Here is a 13,951-nt window from a genome sequence, read left to right on the forward strand (position 1 = left end):
CTTGCCTGGCCCACTGTGTTCCAGCGCCCCTGAGTGTGATTCGGACGGTTCCCTGTGAAGCACGGACCCGCCCCCCTCCACACACACGTGGTATCCAGGGAGAGGTGGGCAGAGCTGCGGCCGTGCCCAGAAACTTGGTGTCGGCCAGGGGGGTCTGTCCATGCTGCTGGAGGAGGGGACGGCACGAAGTAACAAAGTCTTCCCCATGTCACTGGACACGTGTGGCCTGCTGGGAAGGAATCCTGCCCAAGCACGCCTGTTCTCCAGGACAACCTGTGGGTGCCTGCCTGCCTGCCTCTCACCTGGGAGGTCAAGGTGAGCCCCGCAGAGAGAGAAAGCTCATGGCTTCTCTAGAAGAGGGTGCGATGAGGAACCGTCCATCCCGGTGCTGGTTCTCACGCTGAGAGGCGCGTAGGAACACCTGGAGGGCGCGTTCAACCCTGGGTTGCAGGGCCCCACCCCAGAGGCTCTGATCTGGCACACCTGGGGTGGGGCCTGCGAATTTGCTAGTCCAGCAATCCTGGGTGATGCTGCTGCTGGCCAGGGACCCCACTGTGAGAAGCACTGCTCTAGAGGGCTGAGACTCCTAGGTGTGTGCCCCCTGCCCTACCCCAGACTGGCTCCTCTGCAGGGTCCCCACGGGCCTGGGAAGCGCCAGGAGGATGCTGGCTCTCGCGAGATCTGGGGCTTCCCATTGAGCAGCCTTCACCCTTCCCCGCCTGAGGATGTGGTCCACAGCGCACCGCCCCCCCCCGCCCCCCCCCCCCCGGCACCCCGGCAGGATCAGGTGTCAGGTTTGTACACGTGCTCAGCAGTTCCCCGACTGGGGCTGATAACATCTGGACACTTAGGAGGGAGGGGCGGAGGCCTGGGCGTGGGGATGGGAAGAACTCTCTGATGAGGCAGAGGAAAAAGACCTGACCGCCGAGCTCAGAGGTGGGAAAGGAACACGGGCCCTGAGACCAAGAGTGTGGATTTGGGGGAGCGTGGAGGCCAGAAAGGGGGTTGTCTGCCCGGGAACTGCCCTGACAGTTGTCTGGTCTGTGGGCGTGGCCAGTCCTCTCCAGCCGCCGCCGCCGCCGCCTTTCCTGCCAAACGTTCCTCACCAAGAGGGTCTCCCAGCTCCTGGGTGATGCTGCCCAGACCTGCCCAACGCCCAGCGCCACCACCCACCGTTTGGGCCAGTCTTTGCGGTGGCTGGTCTTTGTTCGGCTCCAGGATCGCCCGCCTTCTAGTTGGAGGCGCAGAGCAAATGCAGTGCCAGTCACCAGGCACCATGTGTGCCCGGAACCAGCAGCTCTGGGACCCCAACACTCGAGCACGTTCTGGCTGTGGGATCAGATGGGGGGTAGCCTTTGGCTTGCACTTTCCGCGGTCCCCTCCTGCACCCCCTTTTCCTTGGCGTCGTTGAGCTTTCCTTGTTGACTGGTTCAAGCTCTCTATGCGTTAACGATACGAGCCCTGAGTCACGTCTTGCTACTATTTTTTTGCCCCACTTTGTCACTTGTGTCTTGACTTTGTGGTTTGCGGTTTGTGTTGGCCAGGCATACGATTTTAGTGCTTGTGTCATCAGACTTTCCAGGCTTCTCCTGATGGCTCCTGGGGCTTCTCGTCGGTTTGTTTGCTTCAGACTGACTTGGAGTGGTCTTCTCCATTTAAAATGATCGTGTATTACTTACCCATTGCTGCATAACAGATTACCCCAATCGTAGCACCTTAACACAGCCAACCGTCGTCATCTCCCGCGTGTGTGAAGGACAGGACTCTAGAAGGCTTGGCTGGGGGCTTCCGGCTTGGGGTCCATCACAGGCTGCAGTCGAGGCCTCCGCTGGGGCCACAGCCCCATGGTCTGCCTAGGGTGTGGGGATGGGCGGGGGCAGCTCTGCTTCCAAGATGGCTCGCGTGGCTGTGGCGGGGCCTCGGGCCTCCCCACCGGGCCTCTCCCTAGGGGTGCTCAGGGTGGGGCTCCGCCAGAGCCCACGACCTAGCACGGAGCAGCCCCGAGATCGAGCCTCAGTGTTTCTCTAAGAACTTCACCTCGAAGTGACACCCCCTCACCTCTGCTGTAATTTTATGGCTTACACGGGTCAACCCAGGAACAGCGGAGGAGGGGACGGTACCCGCTAGGGCGTAGCTTGTTCGCGTTCATGGCGGACGCGAAGGCTCAGAGGAGTGTCCTCGCTCCAGAATCTGTGTGCGGGACTCCTGGTCCGCACAGGCCCCTTGGGAATGCGTCCTTTGTCTGAGCGGGGGTGGCAGGTTCCAGCCCGGGACCCCGAGAAGCAGGGCCTGTGTTTGCAAGGGCACAGTGGGTTTTCACCTTTAAACAGTTGCAGACAAAACACACAAAAAGCCAGAGAAAGAGGGCCTTCCCTGGTGGTGCAGTGGTTAAGAATCCGCCTGCCCATGCAGGGAACACGGGTTCGAGCCCTGGTCCGGGAAGATCCCACGTGCCGCGCAGCAGCGAAACCCGTGCGCCACAGCTACTGAGCCCGTGAGCCTGAACTACTGAAGCCCGCGTACCTGAGCTCGTGTTCCGCAACGAGAGAAGCCACCGCGGTGAGAAGACCGCACACCGCAACTAGAGAAAGCCCGCGCGCAGCGACGAAGACCCACCACAGCCAAAAATAAATAAAATTTTAAAAACAGAAGTTAAAAAAAAAAAAAAGCCAGGGGAAAGAAAGAACATGTGACAGGACCCCAGCGTGGCCCACAGAGCCAGCGGTGCGTGCCCTCTGCCCAGGAGTTTGCAGCCCTGATGGGAGTCCTGGCTAGTTGCGCTGCCATGGGCGCGGGGGCCAGAAGCGCTTTCTCATCACAGCAGCCCATCCACTGCCAGGGCCATGCAAGTGCACACCCAGGCCTGGGCCCCAGTGCTCCCCGACCTCCAAGGTCCCCGCCCCCTCTCCTTCTCAGTGGGGTGGGGGCGGGGGCAGCTACCTTGCCTGAGGCTGGGGTGGCCTCTCTTGTGCCCATAGGTGCAGGCCCTCCTCTCCCAGCTCCCCTCCCCGCCCCGCCAGCCTCCCACCGTGTAGCTGGGAAGTGGGTAGGGGCAGGGAGCAGAGAAGGGTGGGCCCCATTGTGAGGGTGCAGGCTGGCGAGCCCCTGTCCTCAGTGACCATGCCAGGTAGCCCCGGGCTGGGCTGTGACGGCTCAGCAGTGGCAGGCGCCAGCCCGGGGTGGCAGGCGAGTGTCCCTTTGGTCCCAAGAAGGAGCTCCCACTGTGGCCAAGGGAGAGGTGCCCGCCGCATCCTTCTTGCCTGGGAGTCAGACGTGACTCCCTGATGACACGCTTGGTGGCTCTGAATTTGTCACGCAGGTTCTGTGGGTGGTGAGTGCCTTTCCTGTTGGCTCTCGCTGCTGGGCAACGCCGGGGCCCTTGGCGACAGCTCTCCGGCCCTGTCCGAGGCCGCCATGCACTTCTTGAACCCCAGGACCGTGGGTGTCGGGAGAGCCGGGCTCTCTGTCTCCGTCCCAGGAACAGAGGCTGAGGCCGAGGCCGTGCTTGCTGGGCCCGGCCTCGTGGCTGTGGTGGTGGCTGCCGGGGACACCCTCCGGCCGCGATGTGGGGCCGCGGGGTCCTGGGGCTCCGGGAGACTCTCGGGCCCGCTGCAGCCCCACACTCCTGGGCCATCTGACTGTCCCCCTAAGTAGAGCCATCTTCCAGTCCCTCAGCCCCGGGCAGAAGGCACGACAAGGCGGGCCCGGCTTCCCTGCGGTCTTCCCTCTGAGGCGGCCTGCCCACGGGGGCCCAGGGCACTGCGTGGGCGCTGGTCCTCCCTTGCCCGAGGGAGCTCTTCCTAGCGGCCTGCTCTGTGGATGGGCATAATCAGGGCAGCGGCCAGGCCCTGTCCCCACCCGGCCGCCACCCACCTGCAGTGCTCATCCTTGGCCCTCACCCTCTCCGCCCGCCCGAGGACCTGGGTGCCTCCCCCCCCCCGCTGAGTACCGGCGTCAGTACCTGGCCCGTCCTCAGTAGGTGCTCTGACCCCAGGGCAGTCCCCTGGCCCCGCCCATTGTTTAGCGCTTTCCTCAGTCCTGCTCCCCTGGCTGCGGCCTCGCTGGGCTTGTGGGGACCTTCCAGACACACACACACACTCCCATCACTGGCTTCATCGGGGTTCCTGGGGGGTGTGGAGGTGGCTGCCCTGGAGCACCCTGGCCCTGTGCCCTGGCGTTGGGTGAGGCCGCCCGTGCTGGGGGCCTGCACGGGAATCCCAAGGGTCTCCAGACTACTGTCTCCCTTGTTGAAGTGCTGGGGCTCCCTCACTGTCGGGTGGGCGGCAGTCCCATCCTGAGGGGCCGGTGCTCCCCTTTCCTCAGCCGGGTCCCTCCCATCCTCCTGGGGGAGCGGGCAGCACGGAGGGTCGGGCGCAGAGGTGTGGCCAGAGCAGGGGTGGAGGCTGGCCAGCCTCCAGGTGGGGTGTGGGTGGTCAGCTCCACCATCCCCCTGCCCTGCCCTGCCCTGCCCTGCCCGCAGCTGGACCTGCAGGATGGGGGGCTGCTCCCAACTGGGGTGACCAGCCACCCCGTCCCTAGACTTAGTAGGTGAGATGGGGCCAGCCTGGGGTAAGGCGTGTGGCCGGGACCTCGCCTCTGCTCCTGGCACCGGCTGGTGAGCGGGGCTCGGGCGTGGGCCTGGGGCCTGTTGGAGCTGTCTGCCCTGGGGGGAGGGGTAGAGTCTCCAGCGATGGCCACCCTGAACCTAGGGCAACTGGCCAGCCCCCGGGGTAGTAACAGTGGCACTTTCCTGTCCTTTAGACCCTCAGGGCCTGGGGTGGTCCATTGTCGTGGATCCACAGGCTGTGCCCCCCTTGGACTGTTCTCTTGGATGGACTGTCCTCTGCAGTGTGGGGACCAGCCCAGTAGCCACCATCTCTAGCTCCAGCACAGCGTGGGGGTCAAGGTAGGGGTGGACCTAGGTCTGCCCAACACTGTCTGCTACTTACCCTGGACCTGACAAGGGGGTGGAGGTCAAGGGTGGGAGGATCCTGAGCTAGGATTCCTGGCTCCATGCTCCTGCCCCACCCACAGGGCCCTCCTTTCTGTGCTCCACTAGGGATGCGGCTCAGACCTCTGGCAGCAGCCACGCATCCAGGTCCATTGCAACCAGCTCCATTGCATCATCCAGGCTCCTCCCTGCCTGGCAGGACCACCACCACCACCATTCCCTCCCCCCTCTGCTGGCACCTACACAGCAGGGGAGTCACTGTCCCCTTAACCTTGGGCAGCTGCTGCCCCCTGCTGTGTTCCCAGCACCACTGGAGCCCTTGGTGGGGGAAGGGAGGATGGCCTAAGCCCTGGGGAATGGAAGTCCTCAGTTGCCCTGTGATGGAACTCCAGAGCCCTCGGGGGACTTTTAGGCAGCTGGGCCCCTCAGAGCCCTCGCGGGAGGTAGTCTCAGAGCCCTGGGAAGTGGGGCCAAGCCTGAAGGGGAGTGCTGGGGGCGGTCCAGAGCCCTTGGGAGCTACAACTCTTTGGGAGGGGGGCGTCTAAGAGCCCTGGGGCAGGAAGCTTGAAGCCACTCAGGAGCCTGCAGAAACCCTCCCTCTGCTGCATGGTGATCAATGGATGTGGTTGCCCTTGGGGAATGATGAATGAGAACAGGGAGACTATGTCACCTGGGTGGAGACTCTTTCCTCTCTTCTCTCAGACACCACAGTGGTTGCCAAGCACACCTAGCCTCCCCCTCTTTCCTGGAACAGATCAAGGACCTGAGGCCTGGAGAGGATCATTCCACCCGGAGGCCACGCCATCTCTCCCCCCTTCCTTGGGAGGGCCCAAGCCCAGCTCCCCTTGCTCCCATGCTGTCCCCCTCCGCCCCAGCTACTCCACAGGGTATCAGCGAGTCAACCTTACCACGTCCCTAGGCTCCACTTGCCTCTCCGCCAAGACCTGGTGGGGCTCCGGCTGAACAGCAGTGCCAGGTAGTGAGAGCCTGTGGGGGAGCTGTATTCACAGGCTCGGTCCCGCTTCCCAACATACTTGATGTGGGACCCGTTGCTGAAGCAAGATGTCTCAGCATGCCACCCTGGAGTTCTGGTGCACTGGCAACCTGACTACCTCTTCTGTACCCCCACCCCCATTCAGGCTCATTGATCTGACCATCAGGCCTTATTGTCACCAATGAGAAGGCAGCACCCCCTGCCCATGCCCACCACCCACCATGAAGCAAACAAGTCTCAGCTCTTGCACTGGGACGGCAAGGAGCAGAAGCTGGAGACCTGGGGAGTCCATGCCACAGTTGGCTGGGTGCTGGGGGAGCCAGGTGGGAGGGGCTTGCAGCAAACAAAGGAGGCTGAGCCTGTGGGAGGGGTAAGAAAATTAGAAGCAATTTTTTCATCCTTTTTTGTATATATTTTAAAATATTTTTAAAATATATATATATTTTGGCTGCGTCAGGTCTTAGTTGCGGTACAGATCTTTAACTGTGATGTTCGGGCTCTTCATTGCGGCGTGCGGGTTTTTCTCTCTCTAGTTGTGGCGTGGGCTCCAGGGTGCGTGGGCTGTCTCGTTGAGGCGCATAAGCTCAGTAGCTGTGGCACGCGGGCTTAGTTGTCCCACAACATGTGGGATCTTAGTTCCCCCAGCAGGGATGGAACCCGTGTCCCCTGCGTTGAAAGGTGGATTTTTAAAAAATAAATTTATTTATTTTTGGCTGTGTTGGGTCTTCGTTGCTGCATGTGGGCTTTCTCTAGTTGTGGCGAGTGGGGGCTACTCTTTTGTTGCGGTGCGCGGGCTTCTCATTGCAGTGGCTTCTCTTGTTGTGGAGCATGGGCTCTAGGCACACCGGCTCAGTAGTTGTGGCTCGCAGGCTCTAGAGCGCAGGCTCAGTAGTTGTGGTGCATGGGCTTAGTTGCTCCACGGCATATGGGATCTTCCTGGACCAGGAATCGAACCCGTGTCCCCTGCATTGGCAGGCGGATTCTTAACCACTGCGCCACCAGGGAAGTCCCAGAAGGTGTACTCTTCACCACTGGACCACCAGGGAAGTCCCATCATTCTTTTTTGTTTATTTTAATGCACAAAAAAGTATGTATTATTATTTTTTTTGCGGTACGCGGGCCTCTCACTGCTGTGGCCTCTCCCGTTGCGGAGCACAGGCTCCGGACGCGCAGGCTCAGCGGCCATGGCTCACGGGCCCAGCCGCTCCGCGGCATGTGGAATCTTCCCGGACCGGGGCACGAACCCGCATCCCCTGCATCGGCAGGCGGACTCTCAACCACTGCGCCACCAGGGAAGCCCTGTGTTATTTTTAAGAAAACACCCGCCCAAGAAAAAAAAATGGGGAGACTAGGATGCATCAAAAAGAAATGTCCAGGAGCTTCGGTAGGATGGTTCCAGTCCCAGCCCTGACCAAAGCTCACCATGCAGCCGTAGACAGCCAAGAGGCCCCGAAAGGCTCAGGAGCCCATGGTGTACATGCAGGTGAGAGGCCAGGCTCTGCCAAGTCCTGCCACCTGTAGCAAGGAGCCGGTCAGAGGTGAGAGGGACTGATGCTAGGCCCCCACACAACGAGGTAGCCCTTGTGGTGCCTCTGATTCCCGCCTGTTTACACGGAGCCAGCCTCTCCACGCTTTACTGCCCTCTACTGGCAGTGCAGAGCCAGGACGCACGGCCTCTTGTGGCAGTCTACCCTAGGTTTCCTTCTCTGAAAATTATGAAATACCCACAGCAGAAAACCTGGCAATAAGAAGGAATATAGCCAGGTGAGGAACTGGTTTACCGAAAGGTGATGGAGCATTCCAGAGTACTAAGAGCCTTCTCCTGTAGCATTAAACAATCAGCTTTCCAGCAGAAATGGCTCACCAAGCAGATGCCTCGTTTCCTCTTCATCTCCCCACCCTTGGACACCAAGATTGGCCTCTGCTGGAAAGTTAAACACCCATAACTGACATCGTGCAAGCAGCCTCGCCTGCATTTCCAAGTGGGTTCTCCGTGTGACAGTTATTTTTATGAGTAGTTACAAGAGCTTTGGGTAACGAGTCAGGGAGTGGACCCCAAAAGCAAAGCACAAATATGTCCATGGGTAGCATGTGATCCCTACCCCAAGCGCAAAGGAAGAAAAGAAGAACCAACAACGCCAGATGGCAATTCTGGAGGCCCAAGGCCTGGAGGGCCTTAGCAGGGGGCAGCCCACCCCCTCCCCACATTAAAGGGAAGAGCCCACACGTTAAAAATAAACGGTCTTTTTATTGTCCACGAAAACAAAGTCAGGGTGTCCTTTGGTCAATCCCCCGCAATGAGGTGACAATGAACAGGAGGCATGCAATGATGACACCCATGTTCTCCTCTCCAGGAGAAGGCTCTTGCCCTCCTAGGCCCTAAGGGTCAGAGGCAAGTAGGGCCAGGAGGCTCCAGAGGAACACCTGTCCAGGCCCACCATGCTGCAGAGGCCCAGGCCTGCTGCCTCCCCGACAGGACAAGGCAGGGGAAGCAAACACTGCCCCTGTCCCAGTACCCCCAAGCTAGAACACGCAGAAAAGCCCCAACCCCCCTCCCCCAGAAAACACTGCTAAGGCAGTCAGCCAGGACTTCCAAGAGCAGCTGGCCCCAAGCCACAAGGCCAGAGCGTTAGGGCTCCGCCCGGAAGGGGTTGCTATCCTAGGCCTGCATGCAGTGGTAAACAAAAACCAGGAAGGCAGCAAAGATGAGAAACAGGAGCATCTGGCCCCAGAGCGGGACCTGGTGGTCCTGGCCCAGAGCAGCCCCAGGGGCCCGCTTTTCTGGCCGGATGGCACGGCGGGCGAGCCACGAAGGAGGAGATGAAGGCGAGGACACGGCAGAGGTGGAGGAGGAGGTGGGGTAATAGGACAGGCCCAGGGAGCTTCTGGAGACGTTGGAAACAGGGCGGTAGTGTGCGATGCTCTGGTAGGCACTGTCCCGGCCATACACGGGGCGTTCCCTGAGGCAAAGAGGGGAGCAGATAGGCCGGGAAGGCCTGCGCCCAGAATCAGCCCCAGTCCCTGGCCCTCCCTACTACTCACCTATCCTTGCCCTCCTCTTCAGAAGAGAAAAGATTGTCATCGTGAACCTATAGAAGTGAATCAGGGTAAGGATACTGGCTGGCAGGGGCAGCGTGGCCCCGTCATGCCCCTCAGCTTCCCTGCCAGCCTACTCTGAACACTGCTTCAAGGCCTGGGCCTCGCCACCCTCCAGCACCCTTCTTGGTTCCCGGCCTTATGTCCGTGGGGCCTTGCCACTTGCTAAGTGACTGTGCCAGCTGCCTACACCCTACTTTCTGCCCCAGGATTCTCAGAGAGAGCTCAAACCTAGGTCCCAGGCAAGGGTGCAGGGCACGTACCGGGCACTCTAGTCAAGCAGTTCTGACAGCCCCCCACAGAAAGGCCCTGACCTGGCAGGTGTCTGCTGACCCCACCTCTCCCTGGAGGCTCTCGGAGCCACCATTTGCACCCAGTGGCCCCCCTGATTTATCCAAACCCCACAATCACCCCCTCAGGTTGTACCCACGTACAGGGTGCCCAACAGCCAGCTCACCTGGTGGTGAAAGGTGTCAGCATCTGAGAGTGAAGCCGAGGGCTGGCGGAAGCCCTTGGATGTGCCCACAGACTCAGGCTCCCCGTAAGTCCTGGTGGTCAAGTAACTCTCCTCACAGTAGTCATAATTATAGCCTTGGGAAGGGGGGCAGCGGGGAAGAGGGAGCAACGGTGTCCCCACCTGGCCAGATGGCCCTAATCTGAATCCCACTTGGGGGCCTGTGACTCGGTTTCTCCCCTCCAGGACTACTGCAGGACGGTGGGGGTTGAGATCTCAGGTTCTCCCTGACACCGGAACGAAGGTGTCTGGGTGCCCACCCCACCCCTGCCTTACCCTTGCTCTGGTAAAGTAAGGCGTCCTCTTTCTTGGGCAGATCGTACATATCCGAGTCCACGGACGCTGAATCTAAGTCTGAACGGGGGGGGGGGGCCAGGGCCGTTTGCCTCCAAGGTTCACCTCCCCTTTCCCCTGTGCCCCTCCCGGCCAGCGCCCCTGCCACCCCCTCGCGACCCCTTCCTCCCAAACCCTGTCCCCGAGGGCGGCCAGGTGGAGCCGTGGGGCGGGGGCCTCACCCGAGAACCGACAGGAGAAAGAGGATGCGGACGAGTTAGGGGGCGAGAGCCTCCGCCTCTGGGTCTCATACTCGAAGATTTTCTTTTCGTAGAGCTTGCGAGTGGAACCTGGCCAGACAAGGGGCACAGGGCGGTCAGGGCGCGGGCCGCGAGACCGGGGGCGGCGCGGAGAGGGGTTAAGGAAAGGGGCGCGGGGCGAAGCGCGGGGAGGGGCCGGCCGCCGCCGCATACCCACGACGGGCCCGTGCGGGATGTTGTACTGGCGCAGCACGGCAGCCAGCTCGGTGTCCGACAGGACCGCGTAGTCGTCCATGGCGGGCAGCAGGCGGCAGAGGCCTGGGGGTGGCCCGGGCCTGGTGATACGGGCCGAGCTACGACCGCCTCAGAGCGCGACAGGAGCAGCGCGAGCGCCTCGGGAGCGGCTACGCCCGCGTCACGCCTGCGTCACAATCGCGTCCAACCGCGGCCCCTGCGGGCCGCGCGCGCTGTGCGGGGCGGAGCCAGGACGCGGGGAGCCCCCGGCGCAGAGCGGTCGGGCCCTGGGAATGGGCGGGGCGGGGCTGACGAGCCCCGACGTCACAGACTGACGGGATTGGCTAGAGGCGAAAGAGGGATGTAGGGCGCGCTAGAGCCGAAGAGCCGAGGACCGGTCGGGCCGTGGGAGAGGGTGGGGCTGTGCGTCCGGGAGGGGGGCGGGGCCTGCGAGCCCAGAGACGTCACACGCTGGCGAGTTTGGGCAAGACGGGAACGAGGGGCGGGGCCTGCGCGCCAGGGGGACGAGCTTAGACCCGCCGGGACCTGGGAGCGGGGCGGGGTCGGCGAGCCAAGACGTCACTCGCTGGCCTGTTCCGGCCCGAAGCGAAGAGGGGCGGGGCCTGTGGCCATGGAACCGGCAGAAACCGGCCAGGACGTGAAAGTGGGGCGGGGCCGCGCGCTGGTTGGGGCTCGCCCTCCCTGAGTCCCGTGGATTCAGCCCGGTCCCCGCAGCCCCCCTGCTGTCCACCCTCAGCTGAGCTCCAGCGCTTGGGGTTCCCCGGCCGCGCCCCAGCCGGACGCCCCGACAACAGCAGCAGCGGGAAGGGCCCTGATCTGAAGGGCGAGACCTTGGAGAGCGTGGGTCTGGGCCCGGACCCTAGGCCGCCCCCCCAGACCACCAGGCCCCCTGCCCCAGCCCGCCTTCCCGCTCTGCAGGGTTTGGCCTGCGCACCTGCGCCCCGCCGGTCCCCACCGCCTCCCTCCCTCCCCGCTCCACCCGGGAGGAAATGGGGCACTGGGCCAGGAGGCCATCGGCACTCCAGGAGCCAGCAGCCTTGGAAGGGACCCGAGCGTGCCGATGCGCACTGGCACAGGGCGCGGTGTGATGCATGCAGAGACAGCGAGTGCCCGCCTCACCCACCAGCTGTCCACCTGGGGTGGGAGGGGCTTCCTCTCCTGTCGGAATGGTCCCTGAGCCCAGTGTGACCAGCAGCCAGGCAGCGGCGGGGCGCGGGGGTGGGGGCTTCCAGACTCAGAGGGACCTGCTCCGGGGTTCCAGTAAGACTTGGTGGGCTCTGAGCACCTGGGTCTCGGTGGGCTTCAGGGCCGTGGTAGTGCAGAGCGGGCCCCCAGGACAGGGGGGCCAGGGGACCGAAGGGGGCAAACCACGGAAGGCTGCCAAGGCCTGCTGGGGAGCGGGGACTGTCACTAGGAGTTGGTGAGGGGCTTGGTCAGTAAAGAGCTGCCCTGTGGAATTTGGGAAGGAGATGACAGTCACGTTCTAAACAAAGGCAGCTGATGGAGTGTGGGGGAACTGAAGTGCTTCTCCCAGAACTGGGAGCCTGGGGAGGAGGTTCTCATAGATGACGGCTGGTACCTGGGAGAAGACCAGGCAGGAAGGCTGGCCCAGCTGGCGAGGGTCACAGACCAGTTCTGCATGGAGGTTCGCTCATGGGGTGGAGAGAAGATAGGGCCCTGGTTTGATCACACACAAAGACGCTCAGAAAAGTTGCTGTAGGCTGGGTTTTAGAGTAAAGATGAGGCCTGCTCTGTCTCCCAAAATATGAGGGCCCCAGACATGCATGGCAGTACAAGGGGGCAGAGCCCAGGGCAGGGCAGGGTCTTGCTGCTTATCTCAGAGCAGGGAGGGAGATGGCGTTTGGGCTCTGGGCCGCTCAGAGTTGGCCTCCTGGAATTTGCAGTTTTGGCAAGATCAGATTCCCCAGTACCTCTCCAAGCCTTCTGCAGTGCTGGCCCCTGTCCCAGAGGCTGTCCTCCCCATGCCACCCCTCCCCATACAGACCCAAGCTGTTTCCTTATGAGGTCAAGGAATTCTAAGTTTGCCTTCTCCTCTAGGAACAACCCCTCCCCCGGCACCTGCCTTGGCCCTCTGCCTTTTATTTCCCTCTCCCCCAGTTGCCCCGCTATGTGGTCCCACCATGGATGGCACCAGGAGTCTGACTTGTGATGGTCCCCTGCACACAAGCCCACCTGGAGCCCAAGTCCAGCCCCATTTGCAGGCAGACCCATCCCAGACCACCAGAAACCAGGCGAGCCCTTGACCGTCAGAGCTGAGAGGCCCTCGGCACCACCCCTGTCACATAGAGGAGGAATTGGGGACCCAGAGAAGGAGGAGACTTGCGCAAGGGCCCCGAGTGCAATTCATTCATGGATGTTCCCCCAGCCAATACCTAGCACTCGAGGTCCTAACCTGGACAGTGTGGCCCAGCGGGGTTTCTGAGTCAGCAGAGGAGCTGTTAGGGGAAATCTGGGGCCTTGAGGGGAGTCTTGCTGGGAAGAGTGGGCTTGGAAGCCACCGATTCCAAGTCAAGAACAAGAAGACAGTTTCTCCTTTGAGAATGGGGAATGGATTCTAAGCAGTATATTATATAACTTGTAATCCCAGCAACATCAAAAATTATAAGGAAAAGTAATATCAACATGAATACATTTCTCAACAGTCATGTCCAAGGAGACTATTATTTATTGAGCTATTAATGTTTTCTTTAAGATGAGAACCTTAAGGGGACTTCCCTGGTGGTGCAGTGGTTAAGACTCTGCACTCCCAATGCAGGGGGCCCGGTTTCGATCTAGATCCCACATGCATGCCACAACTAAGGAGCCTGCCTGCTGCAACTAAGACCCGGTGCAACCAAATAAATAAAGTGTTACCAAATAAATATTTTTTAAAAAAGATCAGAACCATAATACTTTGGTACAATACAAAACTTAGTTTTTCTCTTCAAGGATGTGAAACATCCTATGGGTTTTTCCTGGCAATCAAATACTTTAAAACATTGCTCAGATAGTAACAAAAGTCGTAAGATGGTGATTATTGTGAAAATTAACATGTGGAAGATTGTTACAGCCAATATACAGCAGGGAATGGTTAGCTGACCAAAAGCCTCTCAATTAACACCTTGTGTTCCAGCCCTAGAACACATCTGTCCACCTTGGGACTGTTGGCACGGCTAGCTGGAGAGTCAGCTTGCCTTGGCAGTGGGAATGGAGCTGGTTCTAGTGCTTTTCAGGAACCTTCAACACAAGGAGAAAAAGTGTTTATTACGGTCTTTACCAGGGAAGAGCTGGTGCTGTACAAACCGTTCCCCCAGACCTGGAAGAAGTAGAGACCCCGAGATGTGTGTGTCTCAGGGGTGTGGGGGGAGGGGAGGGAGATAGTAGTGTAAAGAGAACATTAAAATGAAGGTGTCTCCTTCCTGCTACCCCACCTATTGTACCCCTGGCTCCGACTGCAATGCCTGTGGTAGGTGGGTTTCCCTCCTTGAAGGACAGCCTTGGCCATGAGCTCCAACACAGCCACCTCATGGATCTAAACTCAGGCCACTCATCGATCAAGTGAGGATAACCCAGTGCTGTGGGGACGGGGTCCCAGTAGATGGAGCAGG

At 60.6% G+C, this 13,951-nt stretch overlaps 1 protein-coding gene across 1 annotated transcript; it reads right to left on the reverse strand.

The window, feature by feature from the left end:
* Positions 1-8,189: 8,189 nt before the first annotated feature.
* EMD (emerin) lies at positions 8,190-10,506 on the reverse strand. Its single transcript, XM_060002789.1, has 6 exons — positions 10,302-10,506; positions 10,071-10,178; positions 9,832-9,909; positions 9,499-9,632; positions 8,988-9,034; positions 8,190-8,905 (listed from the first exon to the last, which is right to left on the reverse strand). The coding sequence occupies exons 1-6, from the start codon at positions 10,381-10,383 to the stop codon at positions 8,605-8,607; spliced, it is 750 nt and encodes a 249-aa protein (XP_059858772.1). The 5' UTR covers positions 10,384-10,506; the 3' UTR covers positions 8,190-8,604.
* Between the last annotated feature and the right edge of the window lie 3,445 nt (positions 10,507-13,951).

This window comes from Delphinus delphis, chromosome X, assembly GCF_949987515.2.
Source record: "Delphinus delphis chromosome X, mDelDel1.2, whole genome shotgun sequence".
NCBI classification, from domain to species: Eukaryota; Metazoa; Chordata; class Mammalia; order Artiodactyla; family Delphinidae; genus Delphinus; species Delphinus delphis.

What these genes read in the sequence shown, in the direction of transcription:
- EMD (XM_060002789.1), bottom strand. Translation starts at nt 10,383, where the DNA reads ATGGACGACTACGCGGTCCTGTCGGACACCGAGCTGGCTGCCGTGCTG. An exon ending in TTTCTCCTGTCGGTTCTCGG is followed by an intron (nt 9,910 to 10,070) that starts GTGAGGCCCCCG and finishes CCCCCCGTTCAG; the next exon opens with ACTTAGATTCAGCGTCCGTG. An exon ending in GAAGAGGAGGGCAAGGATAG is followed by an intron (nt 8,906 to 8,987) that starts GTGAGTAGTAGG and finishes TCTTTGCCTCAG; the next exon opens with GGAACGCCCCGTGTATGGCC.